Source organism: Sinohyriopsis cumingii, chromosome 5 (assembly GCF_028554795.1).
Source record: "Sinohyriopsis cumingii isolate HCF-2022 chromosome 5, ASM2855479v2, whole genome shotgun sequence".
NCBI classification, from domain to species: Eukaryota; Metazoa; Mollusca; class Bivalvia; order Unionida; family Unionidae; genus Sinohyriopsis; species Sinohyriopsis cumingii.
Window position 1 is genome coordinate 129,563,019 of NC_142965.1, and position 24,615 is coordinate 129,587,633.

The 24,615-nt window shown below is 40.5% G+C and overlaps 1 protein-coding gene across 1 annotated transcript in view; it reads right to left on the reverse strand.

Moving 5' to 3' along the window:
• Positions 1-886: 886 nt before the first annotated feature.
• Positions 887-24,615, reverse strand: part of LOC149800231 (uncharacterized) — a 46,489-nt gene continuing 22,760 nt past the window's right edge. Inside the window, exon 2 of the mRNA XM_089959800.1 lies at positions 887-1,705. Coding sequence (XP_089815926.1) covers positions 912-1,705 — 794 coding nt within the window. The 3' untranslated portion in view covers positions 887-911. The remainder of the gene's footprint in view (positions 1,706-24,615) is intronic.

Here is a 24,615-nt window from a genome sequence, read left to right on the forward strand (position 1 = left end):
TTCTTCTTGTCTAATTCTGAACTCTATTGACGCTCACCTTGCAGTGTCTTTCTTGATTCAATTATCTGTTTCCTCAATCGTGCTGTCACTCATGCTATAAACAAACACTTAACCATATTATATATATATATATATATATATATATATATATATATATATATATATATATATATATATATATATATATATATATAAACAAACACTTAACCATATTATATATATATATATATATATATATATATATATATATATATATATATATATATATAGTGGCGTCACTCGGGTTGGTGTCACCCAGTGCGGTAGCTCATGGTGTCACCCCCATGGTCCTCCTTCCGTAACAGACCATACAGAATCCTTAGTAATGTCAGTTTGGTGTCACCCCCTCTGATGGTGTCACCCGGTGCAGTCCGCACCCCCGCATCCCCTAGCGACGAGCCTGCTGTGCCTGCTAGTCATGTATTTAACTATGATCGGTTATCCGCTTATGAAATCCGACTAGACCGAGCAGTGTGTGCTCTGTAAAATTTGCAATTTTTTATTTTGGTGTCACCCATCTGAGATGGTGTCACCTGGTGCGGTCCGCACCCCCCGCACCCCCCAAGCGACGCCACTGTATATATATATATATATATATATATATATATATATATATATATATATATATATATATATATAAGGTTATGCCTTGATTAAGGTATTTGTACTTAAGCCAATCGACGATGGCGCTAATCTAGGTCGCATCATTTTGTACTTGGTTCTCCTCTATGGTGTAATGATCAAGTAGACTTATATAAATGAAGTCAGATAATTAACGCTCTCACACTACACGTTTTTGCTTCCATATGCGTCTTTCTTTCTATGGAAACAAAAAAAAAAACACATATAAGATAAAGCAAAGTGAATTAGATTCAATTGAAAAGCTTGAAAACGTCGTACCAGTCACCGACAACGAGGTTAAACAATCTTGGCAATTCAAAATAACACAGTAAAGCCACGTTCTGGTCGTCATCAACAATACTTTCAACTAACAACGTCCTGAAAACCTTATGATATAAATGATAATATTCCCGTACAACTTGCGAATCACCACCAAAGAACCCGCCATTAAAAGCTGGAGCTAGTGAAATCTTATGAAGCAAAAGATTTTTGACATAATTTTCATAATGTATAGGATCATTTAGCTGAATGAATGTGATCTTTTTGTGAATATTCATCAAATTCCTTGGAAGCCATTGTCCGTCTTTTGGAAATATGTCACGTCCATGCCCATAACCAGCATCAATCCAAAAGAACTGACCCGATTGGAATGGATTTATATCCAATATTGTTTTCATAAAGAATATCTTGTTATTCATCAGTATGACATATTCAGGAGAGAAGGCCTCGGGATGGGCAAGCATTTCGTTATTGTCCAGAAATTCGGGAGAATTCATTGTGTCCTTGATGACATTATGGTACTGAAATATTTCCAGATCACTGAACGGCACCACTTGGACGTGAGTTTTAGTAAGTTTTCCCTGCCGGTTGTGTTTTATGAATCCTAAAAGACTTTTGTCCACAAAAACTGCCAAATGTACATCCAGACTGAGTACCTTTTTAAAATGTTCCAGGTAGATGGTAAAATTTCGCCTCCATTGACTCCAGTTTCCTCGACCGATATCGTACAGCGCTGTCACCAGAGTTACATTGCCATATTCATTCGCTGCAGAAAGAAAAGACTATGCTGATTGTATTCCAAAAATAATCTTCATTTTTATCAAAAATTAAGGTATTGTGTATAATAGTTATCTATTGTAGCTGATGATCTTTCTGACGAATGATGTTTTAGATAATAAATCGCGAATAAATCGCGCTTAAATAAGGATAGATCTGTAATGACTCACTCCAACCTCATTTCTTCCAACTTTTGTGCCCTCCAAAATTATCGCTTAACATTGTACAGCATTAAGTTTGGCAAATTGAGGGCTTTCATGATGGACCTAGATGATTTCACAGCGCTACCGTAGTGGAATATGCTGAAACTGAGAAGGAAAGTGATGATTTATGTACAAAGAATCAAACTTTAAGCAAATTTAAAAATATCGTTTATCGTATTGTCAAAAAGAGAATGTTTTTGTATTATCTGAGTCCATTACAATTGGCTTTGAACACGTTAAGCAGTAATTAATCTTGCCAACAAAAACTCCATGTAATTCTGTCACAGGGGTCGAAGCTCAATCGCTGTGCCACGTATTGAATGAAAACGCTATGTGGAGACCTCAAATCGTGGGCTTTCTGTCCATACAGGGTATAGTACTTTACTCTCGTCCGTCACACTGTTGATCATGATTTATTTCAGTGCATATACTGTCATTGTCAAACGTGTTATATAATAAGCTACATGGATTCTATTGATTAGCTCCTCAGAGGTGTGAGGTACCGGGATGAACATGATACTCAATGCCTACGATAAGTAGCGTACTAAACTAAGTCATAAATTATATTGGTAATATGTGACGCATGCTTATAGTCTAAGCCATGCAAAAGATCATAAACACTCCTACAGCGTTTTCAGTATACAACACATCTTGTTTCTGATATGGTGTACGTGATGATATTTTTAAGTCATCAAACTAATCCATCATGTTAAGTCATCGTGCTAATCCATGATGTTAAGTCGTCATGCTAATCCGTCATGTTAAGTCATTATGTTAATCCATCATGTTAAGTCATCGTGCTAATCCATCATGTTAAGTCATCGTGCTAATCCATCATGTTAAGTCGTCATGCTAATCCATCATGTTAAGTCATCATGCTAATCCATCATGTTAATTAATCGTGCTAATCCATCATGTTAAGTCATCGTGCTAATCCATCATGATAAGTCATCGTGCTAATCCATCATGTTAAGTCATCTTGCTAATCCATCGTGTTAAGTCATCATGTTAATCCATCATGTTAAGTCATCGTGCTAATTCATCATGTTAAGTCATCGTGCTAATCCATCGTGTTAAGTCATCATGTTAATCCATCATGTTAAGTCACCGTGCTAATCCATCATGATAAGTCATCGTGCTAATCCATCATGTTAAGTCATCTTGCTAATCCATTATGTTAAGCCAGCATGCTAATCCATCATGTTAAGTCATCATGTTAATCCATCATGTTAAGTCGTCGTGCTAATCCATTATGTTAAGTCATCGTGCTAATCCATCATGTTAAGTCGTCATGCTAATCCATCATATTAAGTCATCGTGCTAATCCATCATGTTAATCCCTCATGTTAAGTCATCGTGCTAATCCATCATGTTAAGTCATCATGTTAATCCATCATGTTAAGTCGTCGTGCTAATCCATTATGTTAAGTCATCGTGCTAATCCATCATGTTAAGTCATCTTGTTAAGTCGCCTTGCTAATTCATCATGTTAAGTCGTCATGCTAATCCATCATGTTAAGTCATCATGTTAAGTCATCGTTCTAATCCATCATGTTAAGTCATCGTGCTAATCCCTCATGCTAAGTCATCATGCTAATCCAGTAGTTTTTAAAGCAATGACAGGGTACAACATATCTGCTAAAGATCTAATCATGCAACTACCATTTTAATTTTCTAATTAAAGCAATGACAGGGTACAATACATACCTGCTAATGATCTAATCATGCAACTACCATTGTAATTATTGTAATTTTCTAATCAAAGTATGGACAATTAGTTTGTCTGACCTTCATCATGAAAACTTAAAGAGGGGACTACATAACAAGTCCTAGTCTTTCGGTCTCTATAAGGAGAATAAAAAATGTTCACTTACAAAGGTTCTTATATGGACTTGTGATATTGCAAGGCTACATTCGTAACTTTTCAGGACAGTCCTCAAATTGGATAATAGAGATAATGACAAAAGATTCTCAACACTGTTCTTTGAAATGCAGAAGGATTACAGAAACACGTGACTATAACATGTACAATTATCAGTCACATGGTACAAAACCATCTAGTATGTCTAGAATAGACAGTCATTTGACTCAGGAAAATCAAAATAAAGAGCAAAGAAAATAAAAAGGGTGGCCATCTTCAAGGCTGCTTTGTTCACGATGACTTCAACGTTTCTTTGAGTCACATTCATGAAGCTTTGTATCAAGATTGTCTGGTCGATGCTCGGAACGCGTGAAATTATCTGCTGTATTGATGCTGGGGGTACCGTGGAAATCGATAAAGATATTTTGCAGGAAAGGAGATCTGCAGACTAAGAACAGTTTACAAGAACTTCAAGTAAATATTCACTGTTCCAACTTGATATTAATGGAAATAAAAATCATTTTTATCGTCTGCATCGCGCTATTGGCCCCATTAATAGTTGTGTTACTGTGGCTGCTTTCAAACCATTTAATACTGACGATATACATATGCAGTCATCCCAAGAGAATATCGTTACCGTCTTTTTGGCCGAAACTTATTGAAGAAAGGAAGTACGTATTTTGAAGCATTGTAAAGTCTCCATTATTTCATGATTTATATACTTATTCCTAATCTAGATAATATCTTCTTAAAATATGATGACTTCATATTTCTACATTTTATATAGATATAAAAATCATTAATGGAATATTTCTCCAGTTCGCATTAGATTTTTTGTGATTCAGTTGTCATTTGTCCAAGGAAAGTCAACAATTACACCTATTTTATTAGTAAAATTTAGTTCAATACTATTGTTTCGAACAGATTTATCGATTCGACATGATTCCAGCTAGCAAAGCTCCTTTCCATATCTATAACAGTTTAATGCTCTCAAGTGACTCTTTCTTTACCTGCTCTTAAGTTACGTAATAAAACTCTTGCAATTCTATGTACTTAATAAGACTCTTGCGACTCTCGTTACTTAATAAACCTCTTATGACTCTCGTTGGATAATAAAACTCTTGTTTCTCTCGTTACTTCAAAAAACTCTTGCGACTCTCGTTACTTAATAAGACTCTTGCGACTCTCGTTACTTAATAAACCTCTTATGACTCGTTGAATAATAAAACTCTTGTTTCTCTCCTTAGTTCCAAAAACTCTTGTGACTCTCGTTACTTAATAAAACTCTTGTGACTCTCGTTACTTAATAAACCTCTTATGACTCTCGTTGGATAATAAAACTCTTGTTTCTCTCGTTACTTCAAAAAACTCTTGCGACTCTCGTTACTTAATAAGACTTTTGCGACTCTCGTTACTTAATAAACCTCTTATGACTCTCGTTGGATAATAAAACTCTTGTTTCTCTCCTTACTTCAAAAAACTCTTGCGACTCTCGTTACTTAATAAGACTTTAGCGACTCTCGTTACTTAATAAACCTCTTATGACTCTCGTTGGATAATAAAACTCTTGTTTCTCTCCTTACTTCAAAAAACTCTTGCGACTCTCGTTACTTAATAAGACTCTTGCGACTCTCGTTACTTAATAAACCTCTTATGACTCGTTGGATAATAAAACTCTTGTTTCTCTCGTTACTTCAAAAAACTCTTGTGACTCTCGTTACTTAATAAGACTCTTGTGACTCGTTACTTAATAAACCTCTTATGACTCTCGTTGGATAATAAAACTTGTTTCTCTCGTTACTTCAAAAAACTCTTGCGACTCTCGTTACTTAATAAGACTCTTGTGACTCTCGTTACTTAATAAACCTCTTATGACTCTCGTTGGATAATAAAACTCTTGTTTCTCTCCTTACTTCAAAAAACTCTTGCGACTCTCGTTACTTAATAAGACTCATGTGACTCTCGTTACTTAATAAACCTCTTATGACTCGTTGGATAATAAAACTTGTTTCTCTCGTTACTTCAAAAAACTCTTGTGACTCTCGTTACTTAATAAGACTCTTGCGACTCTCGTTACTTAATAAACCTCTTATGACTCGTTGGATAATAAAACTCTTGTTTCTCTCGTTACTTCCAAAGACTCTTGTGACTCTCGTTACTTAATAAAACTCTTGACTCGTTGGATAATAAAACTCTTGTTTCTCTCGTTACTTCAAAAACTCTTGCGACTCTCGTTACTTAATAAAACTCTTGCGACTCTCGTTACTTAATAAACCTCTTATGACTCTCGTTGGATAATAAAACTCTTGTTTCTCTCGTTATTTCAAAAACCTCTTGCGACTCTCGTTACTTAATAAAACTCTTATGACTCGTTGGATAATAAAACTCTTGTTTCTCTCGTTACTTCAAAAACTCTTGCGACTCTCGTTACTTAATAAACCTCTTGTGACTCTCGTTACTTAATAAAACTCTTATGACTCGTTGGATAATAAAACTTTTGTTTCTCTCGTTACTTAAAAAAACTCTTGCGACTCTAGTTACATAATAAAACTCTTGTGAGTCTCATTACGTAAAAATCTCTTGCAACTCTTGTTACGTAATAAAACTCTTGCGACTCGTTACGTAATAAATCTCTTTGCGACTCCCGTTACGTAATAAACTCTTGCGACTTGCTACTTAATAAAACTTATGCTTTTCCCGTTACGTAATAAAACTCTTGCGAGTCTCGTTACCTAAACAACTCTTGTGACACTGTGTAATATAACTCTTGCGACTCTCGTTTATCAGTGGAATTAATTTTGTTTTTCTACGCATCAACATCCTTGATGCAGTCATTGCTGATATCCTTTCCCTTTTACTCTTTAAATATGTCCAAGGATCTATAATGTGCTACCTTGCTTTAGTTGTAGCGTATTCGTAACGTCATCGGTGATCTTTCTCTCAATTTATTTTCCACTTTTCTTTCATTGATTGTTCGAAAAAAAGGTTATGGCTATCCATCCCGATACGTCGTCTTCATCGAAAGTGGCCCTGACTTTTTTTTTCAGTATACACGCTTTAATTTGAAGTTTTAAAAATTGCATTTCTTGCTTACAACATCATATGGTAATTAATTATACATGACTCATGCTTTAGTTACCTGAAAGACTTGGAATGAGTCACCAGGAACGTTGCAGTAGAAAGTTTCCATTTTGTACCTTATATACTGATAACATGTAACTGTGACGTGTACATGCAATTATGTAAATGAAATGTACAAAACAACGGTTTGTCATGTGATGCTAGTTAGGCATACAGACAACATTTATCTTGTCTTACCAAGTTATGAAGCGAAAGTATAAAGGTAAACAAATCTCTACAAGCAGAAGTAGGCCATCATTAATATCTGATGACATGTGTGTGGCTTAATAGTATAATCGACTGGCAATGAAAAACTTTTACTGTATTGCCCTTTTTTTATTTGGTCGCTCTTAGACCAAAAACAACCTGAAGCCCTCTCCCCGGTCGATAACTCCCAGGACTAAAACTTCATATGCAATAGTATCGTCTGCGAAGTTTGAAGGTAAGAGCGTAACATTGATTGGGGTGGGTGGGCCGATAAACGCACCATTTCACATTTTGAAAGTGATATACCCATCCCTTTCCGTTCCAGTGGTTTTATTTTCTTCCTGCGTACTCTTATTTAGATAATATTGTAATTTTCTCTATAGCTCTTCGGGCAATTTTGACTCAAATTGGAGTTAATTCTATCGCTTCAGAAAAGCATAATTTAAGTTCTTTTCTTTGAATGTACATATATTTATGTGTAACGGAGAGGTTTAATAATGCATAATATAAGAAAATTATATATATATATATATATATATATATATATATATATATATATATATATATATATATATATATATATATATATATATATATGTAAGAATTCAGTGATGTCTAGGAAATATGGATAACAAAAATCTCAGAGATATCTAGAAAATATGGGCAACACAAAATCAGAGATATCCAAAAAATATGGGCCACACAAAATATGCAAGAGATCTATAACCTATCAAGGAATAATGAATCACAAAAGAACAAAATACAATTACAAAGGCTACAAATAAAGTTTTCAGAAATATGGAAACATTGACGGACAATAAAAAATAAAACTCAGATATATCAAATATTTCAATACCTTCATGGTTAAAAGGGGAAGTAACGAAGAAGAAAAATATAATTCCCTTCATCCCAGTTTCTTTATATCCTACACTAGTCAATTTGCAAACGAACGTTTCATTTCAGAATGAAAAGGGAGGAGAGGAATAAAACTTTTCTATTTAAGTAGTGTTTGTTTATTACTATCATACATTCCCAGAAATCTATTACTAATTTTTCTATTTTTATCTATCATTACTCTAGATGAATTTTTAGTATTTTTAGTAAATACCACCGTAGACTAAGGATATATGTGTGTATTATTTGCAGTATATTTTGTTTTTATTCAGGTTGTGTTCTTTTCTAAGATTTATATTCATTTTCATGTTTATAGCTTGTACTTTTTCCATAACGGTTTTACCGTAGAAAATGCCTCAAGTTTTGACTGTGTCTTTTGTACATTCGGACGAGAGGCCAGTTCCCTGCTATGAGGATATCTGCTTTTGCAATGGTAGTAGTTAAGTGGGATACCCTAGGGACAATGGGACTTAGCATTAAAAAGACCCCTGGGACACTCTAGGGACAATGGAAATTTAACATGGAGAAAAATCGTGGGTCACTCTAGGGACAATGGGAATTTAACATAGAGTTTGGGTCTGTCTAGGGACAAGGGAAATTAACATGGGAATAGAGTTTGGGTTTGTCTAGGGACAAGGGGAATTGAATATGGGATTTTTTTTTTTTTTTGAAAAAAGTTTTTTTTAAATTTAAATTTAAATTTAAATTTAGAAAAGGGGTAGGCAATGGAAAGGCTATCTCTTTTCGAGAAATATGGCTGGCCCTGAAAAGGGCCTTTGGGTTTATGTTAATATTAATATTAACATAGATGGCATCTGTCACATCTTCTTCTTCTTCTTCTTAAACTCCTTCTAACTACCGGTCCATACACAAGTACCCTCTTGAGACATCCTTGTCTTTCTATGTAAACTCTCCTCATCCATTGACTAGTATCTGTCCTATCAACAACAGTCCACTTGGACCTGACATACATGAGCATGTCCGTCCTAAACATCATGGAAGACACAAGGGTGGATGACTCAATGAGCGGGTACAAACACAAACACACAAACACAAACACACAAACACAAATACACAAACACATACGCTAAGAAACAATAAACAAATCCATAATCTACTATCCACACAATCGTACGTGAGCGGTTACAAAACCCAAACTATACTCTCCACATACGCTAAGAAACAATAAACAAAATCCATAATCTACTATCCACACAATCGTACGTGAGCGGTTACAAAACCCAAACTATACTCTCCACATACGCTAAGAAACAATAAAGAAACCCATAATCTACTATTCACACAAACATACCTTAGCTCTTACAAGCACCAACACACAAACACATACCCTCACACTATCTTAGAAAAGAGTTAGTGTTTATATTCACACTACTCTACCTACACATTGGCAAATTGATGGTTATTTCTTTTCTAGAGTATTGGGTAGCCCTGAAAAGGGCTGTTTTTTTGGAACTTCATGGACACCTGGTTAATGGTGGCACCTTCCAGACCTGGCGCCACATACACATCTTATCCCCCAGTTACTTTTTACTTTTTTGGGGGAGAGAGCAGAGGCAGGATATGTCGCTTCAGAATCCCAATTTTCGCTCTCTGGGATTCTGAAATTTATTCTTCTTCTCTTCTTTTCCTTCTCCTCCTCCTCTTCTTTGTTTCTTCTCTCCTCCTCTTTGTATCTTCTTTCCTCTTCTTCTTCTTCTTTATATCTTCTCTCCTCCTCTTCTTTTTTTCTTCTTTCCTCCTCCTCTCTTATCCTTCCCTCCTCCACAATGGCTTCCGCGGCCAGTTCATTCAACAGGCGCCTGGCATATTCCAGATGCACATGAAGTTCCAACAGTTTAGACAGTCTCGTGTTCATTTTTGGTGTTGATCAATCAACAAGGGTAGCTAGACTGCCGAACGAGTTTCAATTTATAGTGAATGCGCGGACGTGAACGAAAACATCCCCTAAAAACATAAAATTGATGTTACCTACATCATGACCAAAAACAACAACGCGCGGACCTAAAAGAAACACTCACTTTTTATGCTACCCATCACTATTTTAAATTTTTTTATAAATCACTTCATTAGACTATCCACATACGCAAAGCAATCCAATCTAACTCCAAATATACACCTCAAACACCAAAAAAACATGATTTTAATCTACTATTCATACCAACTTACTTAAGCACTTACAAACACAAACACACAAACCCATACCCTCACATTTTTTAAAAAAGAGTTAGTGTTTATTTTCACACTACTCTACCTACACACATTGGCAAATCGATTGTTATTTCTTTTCTAGAGTATTGGGTAGCCCTGAAAAGGGCTGTTTTTTGTTTGCTATGGCATTCTTTTTAGTTTCTAAGAATGCGATGTCCTCTGAGGATAGACTTTCTGACGATAGGTCTGCTTCTTCGGAAAGAGAAGAAGAACTCTTTGGTGTCGATACGACAATCGACAAAGCCTCTGTCAGCTTCAGGTTGCTGCTGCTGTTGTTGTTGTTGTTGTTGCTGCTGTCTCTGAAGTCTGTACTTCTCTGTCCATTCTTCTTTTTCCCTGTTCATTTCTTCTCTGAAGAGCTCTTCTATCAGGTCTTCAGTGATTTTTAACATTCTCACATTCTCTATTTCTTCTGGCTTCGGTATCAGACTGTGTCTGACCCTATGCAAATTCACGTAGGCTTCGTTGAGTTTAGCTAGTTTGGAGCACATCTTCTTAGGAGGATGAGTCAACAATGGATGGTTAGACTGGAAACAACCCGGTTCTTAAAGTCAAAGCGCGAACGTAAGAAATGAAAGAGCATCAATCCAACATTCTTATAGCTAAACAAAAGACAAAGGCATTTTTTTCAAAGCACAACATTTTTTATTCAAAAATCACTTAACACTAAACAACAACTCTAACATTTTTAACAATAATCCAACAATATAGCATCAAACAATTTTTTCAAAACACAACATTTTTTATTCAAAAATCACTTAACACTAAACAACAACAACTCTAACATTTTTTAACAACAATGCAACACTAAAAGTTTCTCCACTAGGTAAAGAGGGATAACAGTCTTCCATGGTTTCTAGTAATCTAGGATGACTTCTCTCAAACTGTTGATTTCTATGGTATTATCGAATTCTGCATACAGGATGACGTTCACCGTTTCATCAGGGTCTCGGTCTTTAAACTGAATTTCCATACGAATCTGGTCGGATTTTATAGGGTGGAAATGTCCCTCGTCGCTGCCTTGGTCTGGAGTGAAATCGAAAGCCCACAAAGCGTAGCCTCCTGCATAATCCTCGTACGTAATACCGTGACTGGTATTGGTTCCTAACTGTCCGGTGGCTTCGTACAGGGACAAGTACGATCTCAAGTAATTCTTCTTGGTAAAGTCAGGTTCGAAAGGTCGGGTACACAAGGTCTTGCCATCGCGACTGACTTCGATTTTGGACACGCCAAAATGTTGAAAGTAGAAAGGATTTTTTTCGGCAGCTCCGTTGAAGGCTGTATTCTCGACGATACCAACGATCAAACGTTTGGGTAACTGTCCTTGGAACAGATGATCTTCGATCATGGATCGCTGTCCCTTGGGAATGGTGAAGGTTTTCACTTCCACGCGTCGTATGGGATACTTGGCGGTCGTTCTGCTCAACGTCTGACTGATGTCGTTTCCCACTTTAGGTAACACTTCCACACGGCGTACGTAGAGTCTGGCTTCTAGGATTTTGGTTTTGTAACCGTCACTATCAGCCATCAAATGGAAAGCGGCACTGCTACGATTCAGTCTCAGACGGACATCCACCCCGTTCAGCAAATACTTTTCTTGCAACCACATGTCCAAATGCAAACGATCCATCAGTTCTAAACTTGTGTCGGCTCCCGTGATTCTCTTTCTTCGTTCAAGAAATCCATCATTGTTGTCTTTCTTTTCATCAGTTTCCAATATTTCAAACTTGGTAGGTTCGTCAGCTTCCCATACCACACAGGCATTGAGATGAGTGTTCTTGGCATCTATTCCGTACGTCAAGAGATTTTCCAGGTAGGCACGATAAGGGTAAGTATCCATGCTGCTACTGACCAGTTTGTTATTCAAGTACAAGTCCACTCCACTGAACAAGGAATGCATGAAATTGTTGACGGGAGCTACTGCTTCATCGTCTATAGCACCTCCAGTCTTATCTAGAATTTTGACTTTCAGGTACAAGTAACTGCTATTCAGATCGATGTAATCTTCGGGCTGTCCTTTGATTTCAAACTCGATGGGAGCGGAATCGGTCAGTGAGGAGACGGGGTGAAATTCCACCCACTGGGATTCTTGCATCGTCATCATCGTGGGGGGGGGGCATGGCAAACAGGTCCAGTTCCGTCTTGGAACAAGCGCAAGATTCTCGGTGCATCATTTTTTGTCTCTTTTCTCAATAATCGAAAACGTCTAAGTCTCGAACGGTTCTTCTTTTCTTGGCCTTTCTCGCTTGAAGTCTGGTGAAAGGGTGTTTTCTTCGTCGTCTCTTTCTGCCTTGTCCTTGCTGAATGCCTGACTCGGTAGCGTGCAGGGCATTTATAGGTGTTTCTCGTTGGCCTAAAATGTCTTTGCCCGTTTGCAGCAAGACATTTTTGCCTGCCCTCATGAAGGCTTCTTTAGGGTTTTGTTTGTCGATGATGACATTTTGGAGAAATTCTTTGCCTTGCGTCAGTGCCGCATCTTTCAAGGCGTGCAATCCGCGTGTCACCATCGGTTTCAACACCGGGGCCACCGAACGAAAGGCCGATTTTAACATATCTCCTAAGCCGTGTCCTCGCTGTCGAGCAACCCCTCGGTACACTGGATACATGACTTACTTACGAGTCGTGAGAGAACCGTTTTCGAAAATGGAGTTTCACCGTGACTTTTCCTTTGGTGAATGGAATATTTTGTCCCAGATCTCCTTTTATAGCAATGTTGACCGTGTCCAAATACGACTTACTGACAGGCAAATAGTGAGGATGTACAAATTCGCGGTGGACGTGGTAAGTGTTTCCACCTTCCTCGTCAGCGCCCGTGGCAGAATCTACTTTGAAAGGAATGACACGCAGTAACGGTACGGAGGTGTGTCCCACCACGTTATACTCCACCACATCGGAGTACACAAACATCAAATTCAGTCCTTGGTTCAGTTCTACCGGGGCACGAAATAACTTGCTAAAAGACTCGTTGTCGTAAACGATGGGTAATTCGTTTTTCTTGATCATGGTCTTTCTCATGTCCATGTCTCCGCCCAACATGTCAAACAATTCAGGACAAAATAAAATGGACATGATTTTACTTCGTTCAAATTTCATCAAGAAGCGACGAGCTGCTTTGTGGTACTCCATGGTGACACTTTTGTTGACATGCTCCAAAGCTTTCAGAAACACGACATTAAACCTGGAGGTTATGGTGCTGACCAAATGTTGACCACTAAAATAATAGCCTGGGGGAATGAACAAGTGATAGGTGGTGTACTTTTGATTTTGTGTACGGGTTTTCTTGTCATATTTGACATTGCTATCCATCCACTGTTGCATTTGCTCGTCATGAACTTCCACATCAAAAAAATTTTGATTGGGAAGGACATTGAGGAGTTGGGTCGGGTGAATCATTTCTACTAAAGCCACTTCCCAATGGGCTTCGTGATCTAACTGGATGGCTTGAGGTAATTTGGCCGTGTAACAGCACAACGTGTTCTTGGGAAACACCTCCATGGAACTGTCACTGGGTAAGGTTAAGTAAAATTGGTTTTGGTGACTCATAATTCCAGAGTTCTGTGGCTGTCCGAGGGGATATAACTGGACGTCAGAGGCGTGTCTCCGTCTAAAATGGGGTTCTGGTTGTGGTTGAAGTGGTGACTGGCACTGGCACTGGACACAAGGTTCCCGGGGTTCCCGTTCGAGGTGAATTTCAGGGAGGGATTGGGAAGCAGGTAACCGATGCAACTGCTCAATAAAATGGTCCACAATTGTTTGTCTCCTTGTTGCAAACTCAAATTGGCGATGGCTGCCCCGATGACACAATACACCACGAAGATTTGGCAGAAAAAGACGATTTGCGTTTTAGGCACACGTTCTCCACACCACACCCACAAGGGTTGTTTTTGTAAATCTTGCACAGAAGAACTAGGTGAAGGAGGAGTGGTCGACGTAGCTGCGTCTGCTATGTGAAAGGGCATGATGGTCACTTCTTTTTATAGTCGATGACTTGCGAAGCGTCGATCCAAGAATCGAAACTGGGTGGATATCCTTTCCAACGTACTTTGACTTCTTTGACACGTCGTTTGCCCACTTTACGGGTTCTGCGTTCGAGAATGCTTTCGATGTCGTACACGTCGTCTTCTTTTTTGGTGACACGTTGTAACTCGGGCAAATAAAACGTTCCTTTGAGCACTTCTCCGTTCATGTCTTCCAATTTATAGACGGCAGGATGAAGGCCATGCACTCGTCCAGTGACGCGAAACAATTCGGTCGTCCAGTTAGGTAAGTAACCTTTGTCGAAAGTGCGTTTGGTTTTGCCAATGCGCACCCAATCTCCTACGGCCAACATTCCACTTTTCTCGGGGACAGCCCTCGTCGGGGACGTACCAAACAGACGCTCAAACACCAACACTTCGTTGTCGGGAGTCACGTCTTGCGGGGCACGTCCGATGCTTCGATGGTAAGATTGGTTGTACGCTTGCACCAGGTGCGGTAAGATGTCGATGTACTTCAGAGTGTGGTGATGCGTAAAATATTTCCACATGCGTTCTTTCAAAGTGCGTTGAAAACGTTCCACGATGCTGGCTTTGGTTTCGGGATTCTCGGTGGTAAAAAAATGAATGTCACGTTTCTTTAATTCTTTTTGGAAAGCTTGGTTCAGAAATTCGGTGCCTTTGTCCGTTTGCCATCGAAGAGGGTGACGACCGCTTTGTTTCAACACCCGTTGCAGGGCTCGCACTAACTCGCTGCTCGATTTGGAAGTCAAGGGCACGACCCAGGCAAATTTGGAAAAGACGTCGATGACACAAAACAAATATTTGTAGCCACGATTGTAGCTGGCCAAATGAGAGACATCGGCTAAATCGGCTTGCCATTGATGATCGATGCCTTCCACTCGGGTGCGACTTCTGGCAAACTTGCGTCGAATGGGTTTGTGTAAAGTGTAGGTAGCTTGTTCTTGTAACCATCGTTGCACTTGAGGTAAACGGAGACTTTTCATTCGCGTTTTGGCAGCACGATACAATTTTTGAACTCCTGCGTAACCTTCAGGATGCGAGGGATCGTAGTAAATGCTGGCTAAGACTTTTTCCATTTTTGGTGTGTTGGTTGGTGTGTTAATAAGACACCCACTGTTGGAGGAGGCTACTCTTTTTCTCTTGGGGTATTTTCTTGGATTGCAATGCTTTGCGTGTGCGGCCAGCAATAGGTGTCGAAGAGGAGAAGGATGTCTGAGCGGGGGATATCGGTTCTTGTTTCACTTCTGTCTTCACTTCTGTCTTCACTTTCTTTTTCTCTTGTGAGGAAGAAGGGGTGGCCATCATCTTTTTAATCCATCCAATTCTGGAGGTAGGTGGTGTTGTTAACTTGCGTACTTTTTCTGGTGGAGTTTGAAACCCTTCCTCTTCTTCTCCTTTTTCTGTCTTGGTCACGGGTACTGGTGGTACTGGTACTGGTACTGGTGATGGTGCTGGACTTTTCATCAAGGTCTTAAAATCTTTCAGAGTGGGTAGAGCTGTTTCGTCTAAAGCTTTCTGGTGAAAGAGTTGCAGTCGTTGCAAGAGTTGACCGTACTTTTGCGATTTTTCTGTTTCGGACAAATCTTGGCGATCCATCAAGGACTGCAATTCGTGTTGTAACTGGGACATCTCGCTCAAATGGGGATTGGGAGGTAAATGCGGGGTGTGTTGTTCTTGCCACCGATGGTATTCCATCCATCGTTTGTAAGGTACTAAAGCTAGTTTTCGTCCTTCCATGGGGTTGTCAGGGGTCGATTCTGAGATCTTGGAACTTCCGAGGCCTTTTTATCTTGCTCCCACCAGTCCTCCCAACATGGTTCCCAAGACTCCTTTCAGTATGGGGCCTAACAAGAGAGGTAAAATACCTCCACGTTGCACTAACATCTTCTTTTTTTGACGAATGGGAATTTTCTTTTGAACCATTTGGCGAGGAACGTGACGATGTTTGCCTAAGCATTGTTTCTGGTGTTTGGACAAAGGGATCGTGCCTTTCAAAACGTTCAAACAACATTCGCACACGGTATCGATGACCTCTTTGGAGGCTGTTTGAATGAGTTTTTTTCGTAGGGGTGGAGAAGCTTTGGACAGGACAGATAACATGTCCCCATGTTTGGCTAAACGTGGTGGCAGTCCTTTCCTTTTCTTTCCTTGGGGTTTTCTGGAGGGTGACATCTTTGAATCTTCAGGAGCACCAAAAAAAACACTGATACCCGACTTGGTCACAGGCCTTTTTTATACTGGAACGCGTCGCCACTGATTGTCTTTACGACGTATTAGTTTGAGGACAGGCATGACACGTCGTGCAGGGGTACGTAACGGACTAAATCGAGCCAGTTCTTGCTTGGACAAATCCAGCAAACTTTGTAACATGCCCGATCTTTCTTGAACTTTGATTTTGGGAGAAGGTACTTTGTGAGCAGCAGCCACTGCCACTAAATTGGAAGGTCTTGCCACTGGGGAAGTTCTTTTGGGGGTCATCAACGGAGAAGTTCTTGGTGTGATCAACGTCTCCAAGTACTCTTCAGTTCTGGGTGTCATTAACGGAGAAGTGGACAAACGTGAGGCTGCCGGAGACGCAGTCACCGCCGTGGCAGGTCGTGGTTTGCGAGTGTAAGGTTGCGTCCTGGCCGAAGTGCCTCTCTTGCGACTAGTTTTCTGTGGACTTTTCTTTTTCTGGGGGCTTCTTTTCTTTTTCCGGGGTGGTGTCTGGTCAGAGGAGGGTCCTGCCACTGGAGAAGTTCTCCTTGGGGACCTGGTCTTTTTCTTCTTTGGGCTTCGTTGGACTTTTGTCTTGGGGATAACTTTGGGGGCATTAGGATCCCATCTTAAGAGTGAGCGAATGATGACCCCTCCTAGAGTACCGCTCCCTCCAGGTTTCAAAATGATTTGTTTTTTGGTTTGAGTGTCGATGCGGGGATCGGCCAGTTGGACCAAAGCGACTTTGTTTCGATCGAAAAAGCGTTTGGTTTGATGAGGAATCTGAATGATTCCTTGGAGTAATTGACGTGCTGTCACCGTGAACCATCGTAAGACTTCTTTGAGACTAGCTTCTAAGACACGAGCTCGTGTTTGTGGATCTTTTTCTCGACTGATGCCATACAAGGCACGAATCAATTTGACGGGAAGATGCGACTGAAGGGACGTCATGTTCGCACTGAGAGTGAGACAGACGAAAAAAGGGTCTGAGGTTTTTATAGATTTTTTTATGGGGAGTGAAATGAAGTCGAGGACGGAGACGTGTACAGGACAGGCCCTCCGTCTTGGCACCAGTGGTGAAACAAGTGGGTACGAAATCGCAAATCCTCGGGGGTCGTAGGTTTCAAATCGACGATTTATCTCGAGGGCTTTTAAACAAAACCACGTAATGCGCATTGAGACTAATGGTGCGATGGGCTTTACTTTGTTGAAACAAATTTTGGGTGATGTAAACGACACTGGCATTACGGTGATGCCCTTTGCGCGTGAACCACAGTTTAATTTCTTCTTCGTCTTCTCCTAACATGTCGTCAAAAATGACCAAATGGGTTAGACGGGAGTCAGAGACGATGCCGTCGTCTTCTTTAGGAATGCCTTCCACAAACACGATGGAATCGCCTTGACTTTCTCGCAAGAGGCTGTACGCCGATTGCCACTCTTTGTAACACCACACGATTCGTTGAGGGGGTCGATCGATCAAATGATGTTTATGTTCGATCAAACGTTTGACGAATTCGGTTTTGCCTGAACCGCTAGGTCCAGCAATGAGCATGTTAAAGGGATGGCGAAGATACAAAGCCTCCCAACTGGCACGATCTAAGTGTTCGTCGATGACTTTGACAGTAGAGGAAGAGGGAGCAGAGACAGCAGAGGTAGCCATGGTGTGAGAAATGTCACTTGTGACACGAAAAAACAAACAAGACAAGAGTTTATATACTTTTTCAGAACACGTTTATTGAATGTTTCAAACATGAATACGAAAGACAAAAATGCATAAAAGCCAAAGGCTTAAGTAGAAGAATAAAAGGCACATGATAACCATGAACGTGGAATAAACACAAGTGTCTGTACAACATGTTTTGGGTAAAGTTCTAACCAGTTCTATAGTAGGGGGTAAGGTCACACAAGTGTCCTCCCGAAAGGGTCTTTCAGGCCTGTCCACGACAGTCCTGTCCTGGGTGACGGGTTCTTCTGGCACCGTCACTAACACAGGTTGAAAAGTAACTTTTTTCCTTGAATAACTCTCGTGCATACTGGGCCACCTCTTGTGTCCAAGCCTCAAAACCCTGGTCTCGGTGATGTCCAACATTTGACTCCTAACCAATCTGGTTTCTTCTTCGTCAACGACATGGTAAGTTACTTCAATGAACAATGAACTATCGATCTTGCCTAGGGTTCCTTTTCATATACAGACCAATACCGACGTGACCGTACGGTAAGGTGAAGTGATTGGGAAGTCGGACTCGCTTCTGGTATACAATTTGATAGACTTTTTCCAAGGGTCGACTGACGATGTGGTGAGTGGGTAAACGTACAATCTTGTTCGGTTGATAGGTGGTCACTTTAAAGTTTCCATCCTCTCTCGATTGCAAGGCTTCTTTCAATACCCCAAAGTTGACCACTCGACTGGTACGATGATTCAGAGTCAGTCCTTTCACTTTGCACGTCGTGTGCACTTCTCCTTGTTTGTCCCGGTATTCGTAGCCGTAATTTTTGGGACCACCACTGACGAAACTTAGAATCTTGTCGTCGGGATGCTCGTCTGTCCAGGCTCCTAAACGGTCTCCTTCGATGTCAGGGTGCTGTTGAATCGGGTGATGGATGTAAATGCAACTGTCCGTGTCAAAGTACAGGACGCGTTCTTCTAACAGTTCTAAAGCTTCGTACAATTTTAAGCGAGCATGAGCTGTCACGTAAGCCGCAATGATGACATTTCCAAAAGGGTCGTCTTGTACAAAGTCCAGATCTTCTTCGTAATTGACCAAGATCAAATCCTCTCGAACGACGTCCACGTGTTTCATGTATTTGGTTTTATCGTGAATCATCTGGAAGTAGCGGGAAGGTTCTGTCAAATATTCCGTCTTGGGTAAACACGGTCGTTGTGCCATTTTACCCCACAAGCAATTTAACATCACTTTGGCAAACGATCGCCTGCCTTCGTTTTTTTCGATGTGGTCTAAAGAGATGCCTTCTTGTGCGTAGTATTTCTCTTTGAATTGTATTTGGTCTTCGGGAGTGTGACACCAGGAAGGATAGCCGCTGGCTTCTTGTTTCAGTTTCAAAAAGGCATCCACGTAGTCGGCGAAAATGCCTTTCTGAGTAGGGTCACCCTTGTGGTACTGTTGTGTCTTGGGAAAGTGGCAAATTTCGTACACTTCTAACAGTTGGTATCCCATGTCCAGAGCTTTGAACAATTCCACGCTGACCCAGGTTCCCGTCAAGGCACGTTCTTCCTGGCTGTGATGGCAAGGTTGGTCCTGGTTGTACGTTTCGGCACAAGTACGGCACAATGGAAACATCAGTTTGCCTTGACAATGGTGAGGTAAGACGGGATGGTATAGGTTCGTGGGAGGCAAAACTTTACACTTGATCAAGCCTTCGTATTGTCGAATGTTGTCGTATGCCTTGTCCGCACGTAGAGCACAATCTCAGCAGTTGACAAGCGCATTTCTTCTGTGAACCTTGCGTTTTCAGATGTTGTTGGTAACAGGTAGGGCTGACAAACGTGCGCAGACAAGTGGAACAAGGCACTGGTTCTTCGCTCAGACAGGGTGAAGAGGCCAAACATCCTGTGCATTTCGATCCACAATGCTTGTGTTGCTCTCGATTGTTATAACCATGGTCACATTTCTCACAGTAATAACTGTATTTCAGGAATCCGGTGATACTGGTAATGGTATCGAAATGTTCATCGTGATAATAGACATGAATGTATTTTCCGTCCTTAAAGTCTTGCCCTCGAAACAATAGAGGTCCGCGCACTTCTTGAGGGTGCACTTTCAAGGTATATCGTGGAGCTAGGACATCTTGCAATTTTTGCATCTCAGGAATGCCACAGGGTGTGTCTTTGGACAGGCCAGCTTCTTGCAACAGGAGTTCTGCTTCGTTTCGTTGTTTAGCTCGGTCGGAACGTTGAATAGTGTCCCAGGTTCTTTTCCATTCTACCGTGTCGTTCTTGTTGGCATAGGTTCGTCCCACCACGATGGCACGGGCTAAACACATCTGGTCATGAGGGTTGCTAATTCGGACGAGACTCTTTTTGGTGTTGCGAAGGTCGTCCACCAATAACATCTTTTTGCGTCCTGTCCCTTGAGGAGGAGAGACGTGGGTCATGTCCAGTGTGGCTTTACCATCGGTGATGTCAAACTGATCATTAGATTGTTGTACGTGTTGAATCTTGTCCATGACTTTGGAAGCAGTTAATTCTGCAGGGGTGCTAAACTCGATCCAAACAGGGGATTTCAAACCGTCGTGTTGTACGGAAAGTCTCAAGCGATCGTCTTCTTTGGGTTGACATTGTTGCTTGAGTGCAGTGAGCAAAGAATCCCACACCTCAGTGATGAACACTTCTGCTTTCTCTAACGGCACTTCAGCCTTGAAATCTTTAAACTTCACCGTGTATTTGTAAGCCGTGGTTCTAAATTTTCTAGAGGAGCGCTTTTCCGTCTCTCGAATGGAATAGTACTTTTCAGGGTTAACTAAGGGTGATGAACTTGGTTTAGAGGGTTCGGATTCTGGTTCACTCATGTCCTCTTCAAAATCACTGGCATGAATTTGTGCCAAGATTTCAGCCCTGGTACGAGGCGATAGATCACGTTTCTGCCTCTTACTTTCTTCTTCTTCTTTCTTCTCGAATGAATGGGATCGTTTCATCTTGAAAGCAAAAAGTCAAATGACTCAAGTTCAAACACCATAAACTACTTTATAGTCATAGCAGACCAGCGTATATAAAAGGGTGTGTGTCTTGTCCTTTCACTATTCATTTCACTCTCGAGCCGAGCACAACGATGGAAGAGACTGACCAGATGGAACGTTTCGTCAGAGCTTTGCGAGGGGTCATTAGAAAATTCTCTTCAGACCAGCCTACGGACTACTCTCCTTCCTTTAGAGATAAAAGTCAAGATACTTGCTATATCTGTCAGAAGAAAGGGCATTGGTCTTCAGAGTGTCCAGACCGTCAAAAAAGAAAAAAAAAAACAGGAGATAAAAAAGACAAAAGTCAAGATACCTGCTATTATTGTAAAGAAAAAGGACATTGGTCTCCAGATTGCCCCAAAAAGAAACAAGAGGAGTCAGAAGAAGAGAGGGATTCTTCAGAAGAAGAGAGGGATTCTTCAGAGGAAGAGAGAGATTCTTCTGAGGAAGAAAGAAGACAGGTGAAGAAAAAGAAACAGGAGAAAAAAAGAAGAAGGGAAGAAAGCGAGGAGGAAGAAGAGGAAAAGAGTGTGACGGTGAAGAAATTCAAAAAACAGAGAGACTAAACAAGGAGAAAAGAAGAAATTAATGAACTTTTTATTAAAGTGTTGTGTTATAAATTGTGAATTGGATTGTAAAAAAAATGGAGAAAAGAATAAATGAATGATATAAGGTAAGTGTCTTTGAGTTGTGATTTTAAAATAAGAAGCTACACTCACGCACTCATACACAGACACGTATTAAAAGGGTAAAATGGGTGAGTTTTTTGAGTTATTGGCAAATTGAAATTGTATTTCTTTTCGAGAAATGTGGGTGGCCCTGAAAAGGGCCTTTTTTCTTCATGGTGTAGGGGTGAGTTTAAGCAATCAATTTTAACTGCCTTAAGCCTTTGCCACGGCCATGGCCTACTTCTGGACTGCGTAATGTTGATGATGATAATGATTGGGTTGAAATCACTAAGGGTGGTACGGTAGGCTTAGTCACAGGGTTGACATGTTTGGCTCGGGAAGGTCGTATTCTCTTCGGTCGTGATAAAGAAGTCTGATACATTTGTTTCAGACTTCTTAACTCCGCTAAAATGTCCAACAGTACCGTGACCGTTTGATTTTCACCCTCTTGTTTCTTTGCTGCTACTTCTTCTTGCTGTTGTTGCTGTTGTTTTTTTCTTACCTCTTCTTCTTGTTGCTGTTGCTGTAGGAGAAAAGTCTGTTCCGCTTCCTTTTGTCGTTGTATAAATTTCTCCAATTCTTCTTTCTGTCTCTGTCTAAAATTCTCCACTTGCGGTAATGAAGAAAGTAACGAAGGTTCCGGAACAAATTCTTGCGAGGAGAGAAAATCCACAAAATCCCAATTCACCTCTTCTGAAAGTAAGTCCGGGTTCCCTTGGGCAGTCTCCCCTGCTGGTGCACCCCACTGAATCGTTTTCTGAGTTTCCGTCATGTTGAATCACTGTCGCATAGATTGACTGCACACAAGCGCTAGCGAATCTATATTGACTACGTGACGTCACAGACTGCTCTCTTCGGATTGGATGCGAGCTGACTGAATTCTGTAACGCGTGTTAGGATTGGTAAATGAACTCAATCCGTTTCAATCCTTCCTCCGCCTATAAATAAGCGCCGTTCACTGCATTGATTCACCTGTTCTCGTCGCTTCAAGATGTGGACCACAGTTGAGTCATCCACCCTTGTGTCTTCCATGATGTTCCGGACGGACATGCTCATGTATGTCCGAGCCAAGTGGACCGTTGTCCACAGGACAAACACCAGCCTGTGGATACGTAGGATCTACGTCGAAAGACAAGGATGCCTGAAAAGAGTGCTGATGTACGGACCAACAGTAAGACGCAGCCTAAGGACAAGAAGAAGACCAATGCGGTGCCATTTATGTTAATGAATACATTAACATAAAACCCAAAGGCCCTTTTCAGGGCCAGCCATATATCTCGAAAAGAGATAGTCTTTGAATTGCCTAAATTTAAATTTAAATTTTAAAAAATTTTTTTAAAATTTTTTTAAAAAAAAATCCCATGTTAAATTCCCCTTGTCCGTAGAGTGACCCACGATTTATTCCCATGTTAAATCCCCTTGTCCGTAAAGTGACCCACGATTTATTCCCATGTTAAATCCCCTTGTCCGTAAAGTGCCCCACGATTTTTCTCCATGTTAATTTTCCCTTGTCCGTAAAGTGCCCCAAGGGTGTTTTTAATGCTAATTCCCATTGTCCGTAAAGTGCCCCCATTCACTACTTGCAGTGAACTGTGCTTATTTATAGGTACAGGAAGGATTGAAACGGATTGAATTCATTCACCAATCCGAACACGCGTTACAAAATTCAGTCAGCTCGCATCCAATCCGAAGAGAGCAGTCTGTGACGTCACGTGGTCTATATAGATTCGTTAGCGCTTGTGTGCAGTCAATCTATGCGACAGTGATTCAACATGAAGGAAACTCAGAAAACGATCCATTGGGGTGCACCAGCAGGGGAGACTGCCCAAGGGAACCCGGACTTACTTTCAGAAGAGGTACACTGGGATTTTGTGGATTTTCTTACCTCGCAAGAATTTGTTCCAGAACCTTCGTTACCTTCTTCATTACCGCAAGTGGAGAATTTTAGACAGAGACAGAAAGAAGAATTGGAGAAATTTATGCAACGACAAAAGGAAGCGGAACAAGCTTTTCTCCTACAGCAACAGCAACAGCAACAAGAAGAGGTAAGAAAAAAAAAACAACAACAACAGCAAGAAGAAGTAGCAGTAAAGAAACAAGAGGGTGAAAATCAAACGGCTACGGTACTGTTGGACATTTTAGCGGAGTTAAGAAGTCTGAAACAAATGTATCAGACTTCTTTATCACGACCGAAGAGAATACGACCTTCCCGAGCTAAACACGCCAACCCTGTGACTAAGCCTGTCGTACCACCCTTAGTGATTTCAACCCAATCATCAGAAGTAGGCCTTGGCCGTGGCAAAGGCTTAAGGCAGTTAAAGTTGATTGGTTAAACTCACCCCTACACCAAAATAAAAAGGCCCTTTTCAGGGCCACCCACATTTCTCGAAAAGAAATGCAATTTCAATTTGCCAATAACTCAAAAATAAACCCCACCCATTTTACCCTTATAGTACGTGTCTGTGTATGAGTGCGTGAGTGTAGCTTCTTATTTTAAAATCAAAACTCAAAGACACTTACCTTATATCATTCATGTATTCTTTTATCCATTTTTTTACAATCCAATTCACAATTCACCACAGAACACTTTAATTAAAAGTTCATTGACTTCTTCTTTCTCCTTGTTTAGTCTCTCTGTTTTTTGAATTTCTTCACCGTTTTCACTTCATTTTCTTCCCTTCTTCTTTTCTTCTCCTGTTGCTTTTTCTTCAACTGTCTTCTTTCTTCCTCTTCTTCCTCTGAAGAATCCCTCTCTTCTTCCGAAGAATCCCTCTCTTCTTCTGAAGAATCCTTCTTTTCTTCTGACTCCTCTTGTTTCTTTTTTGGGC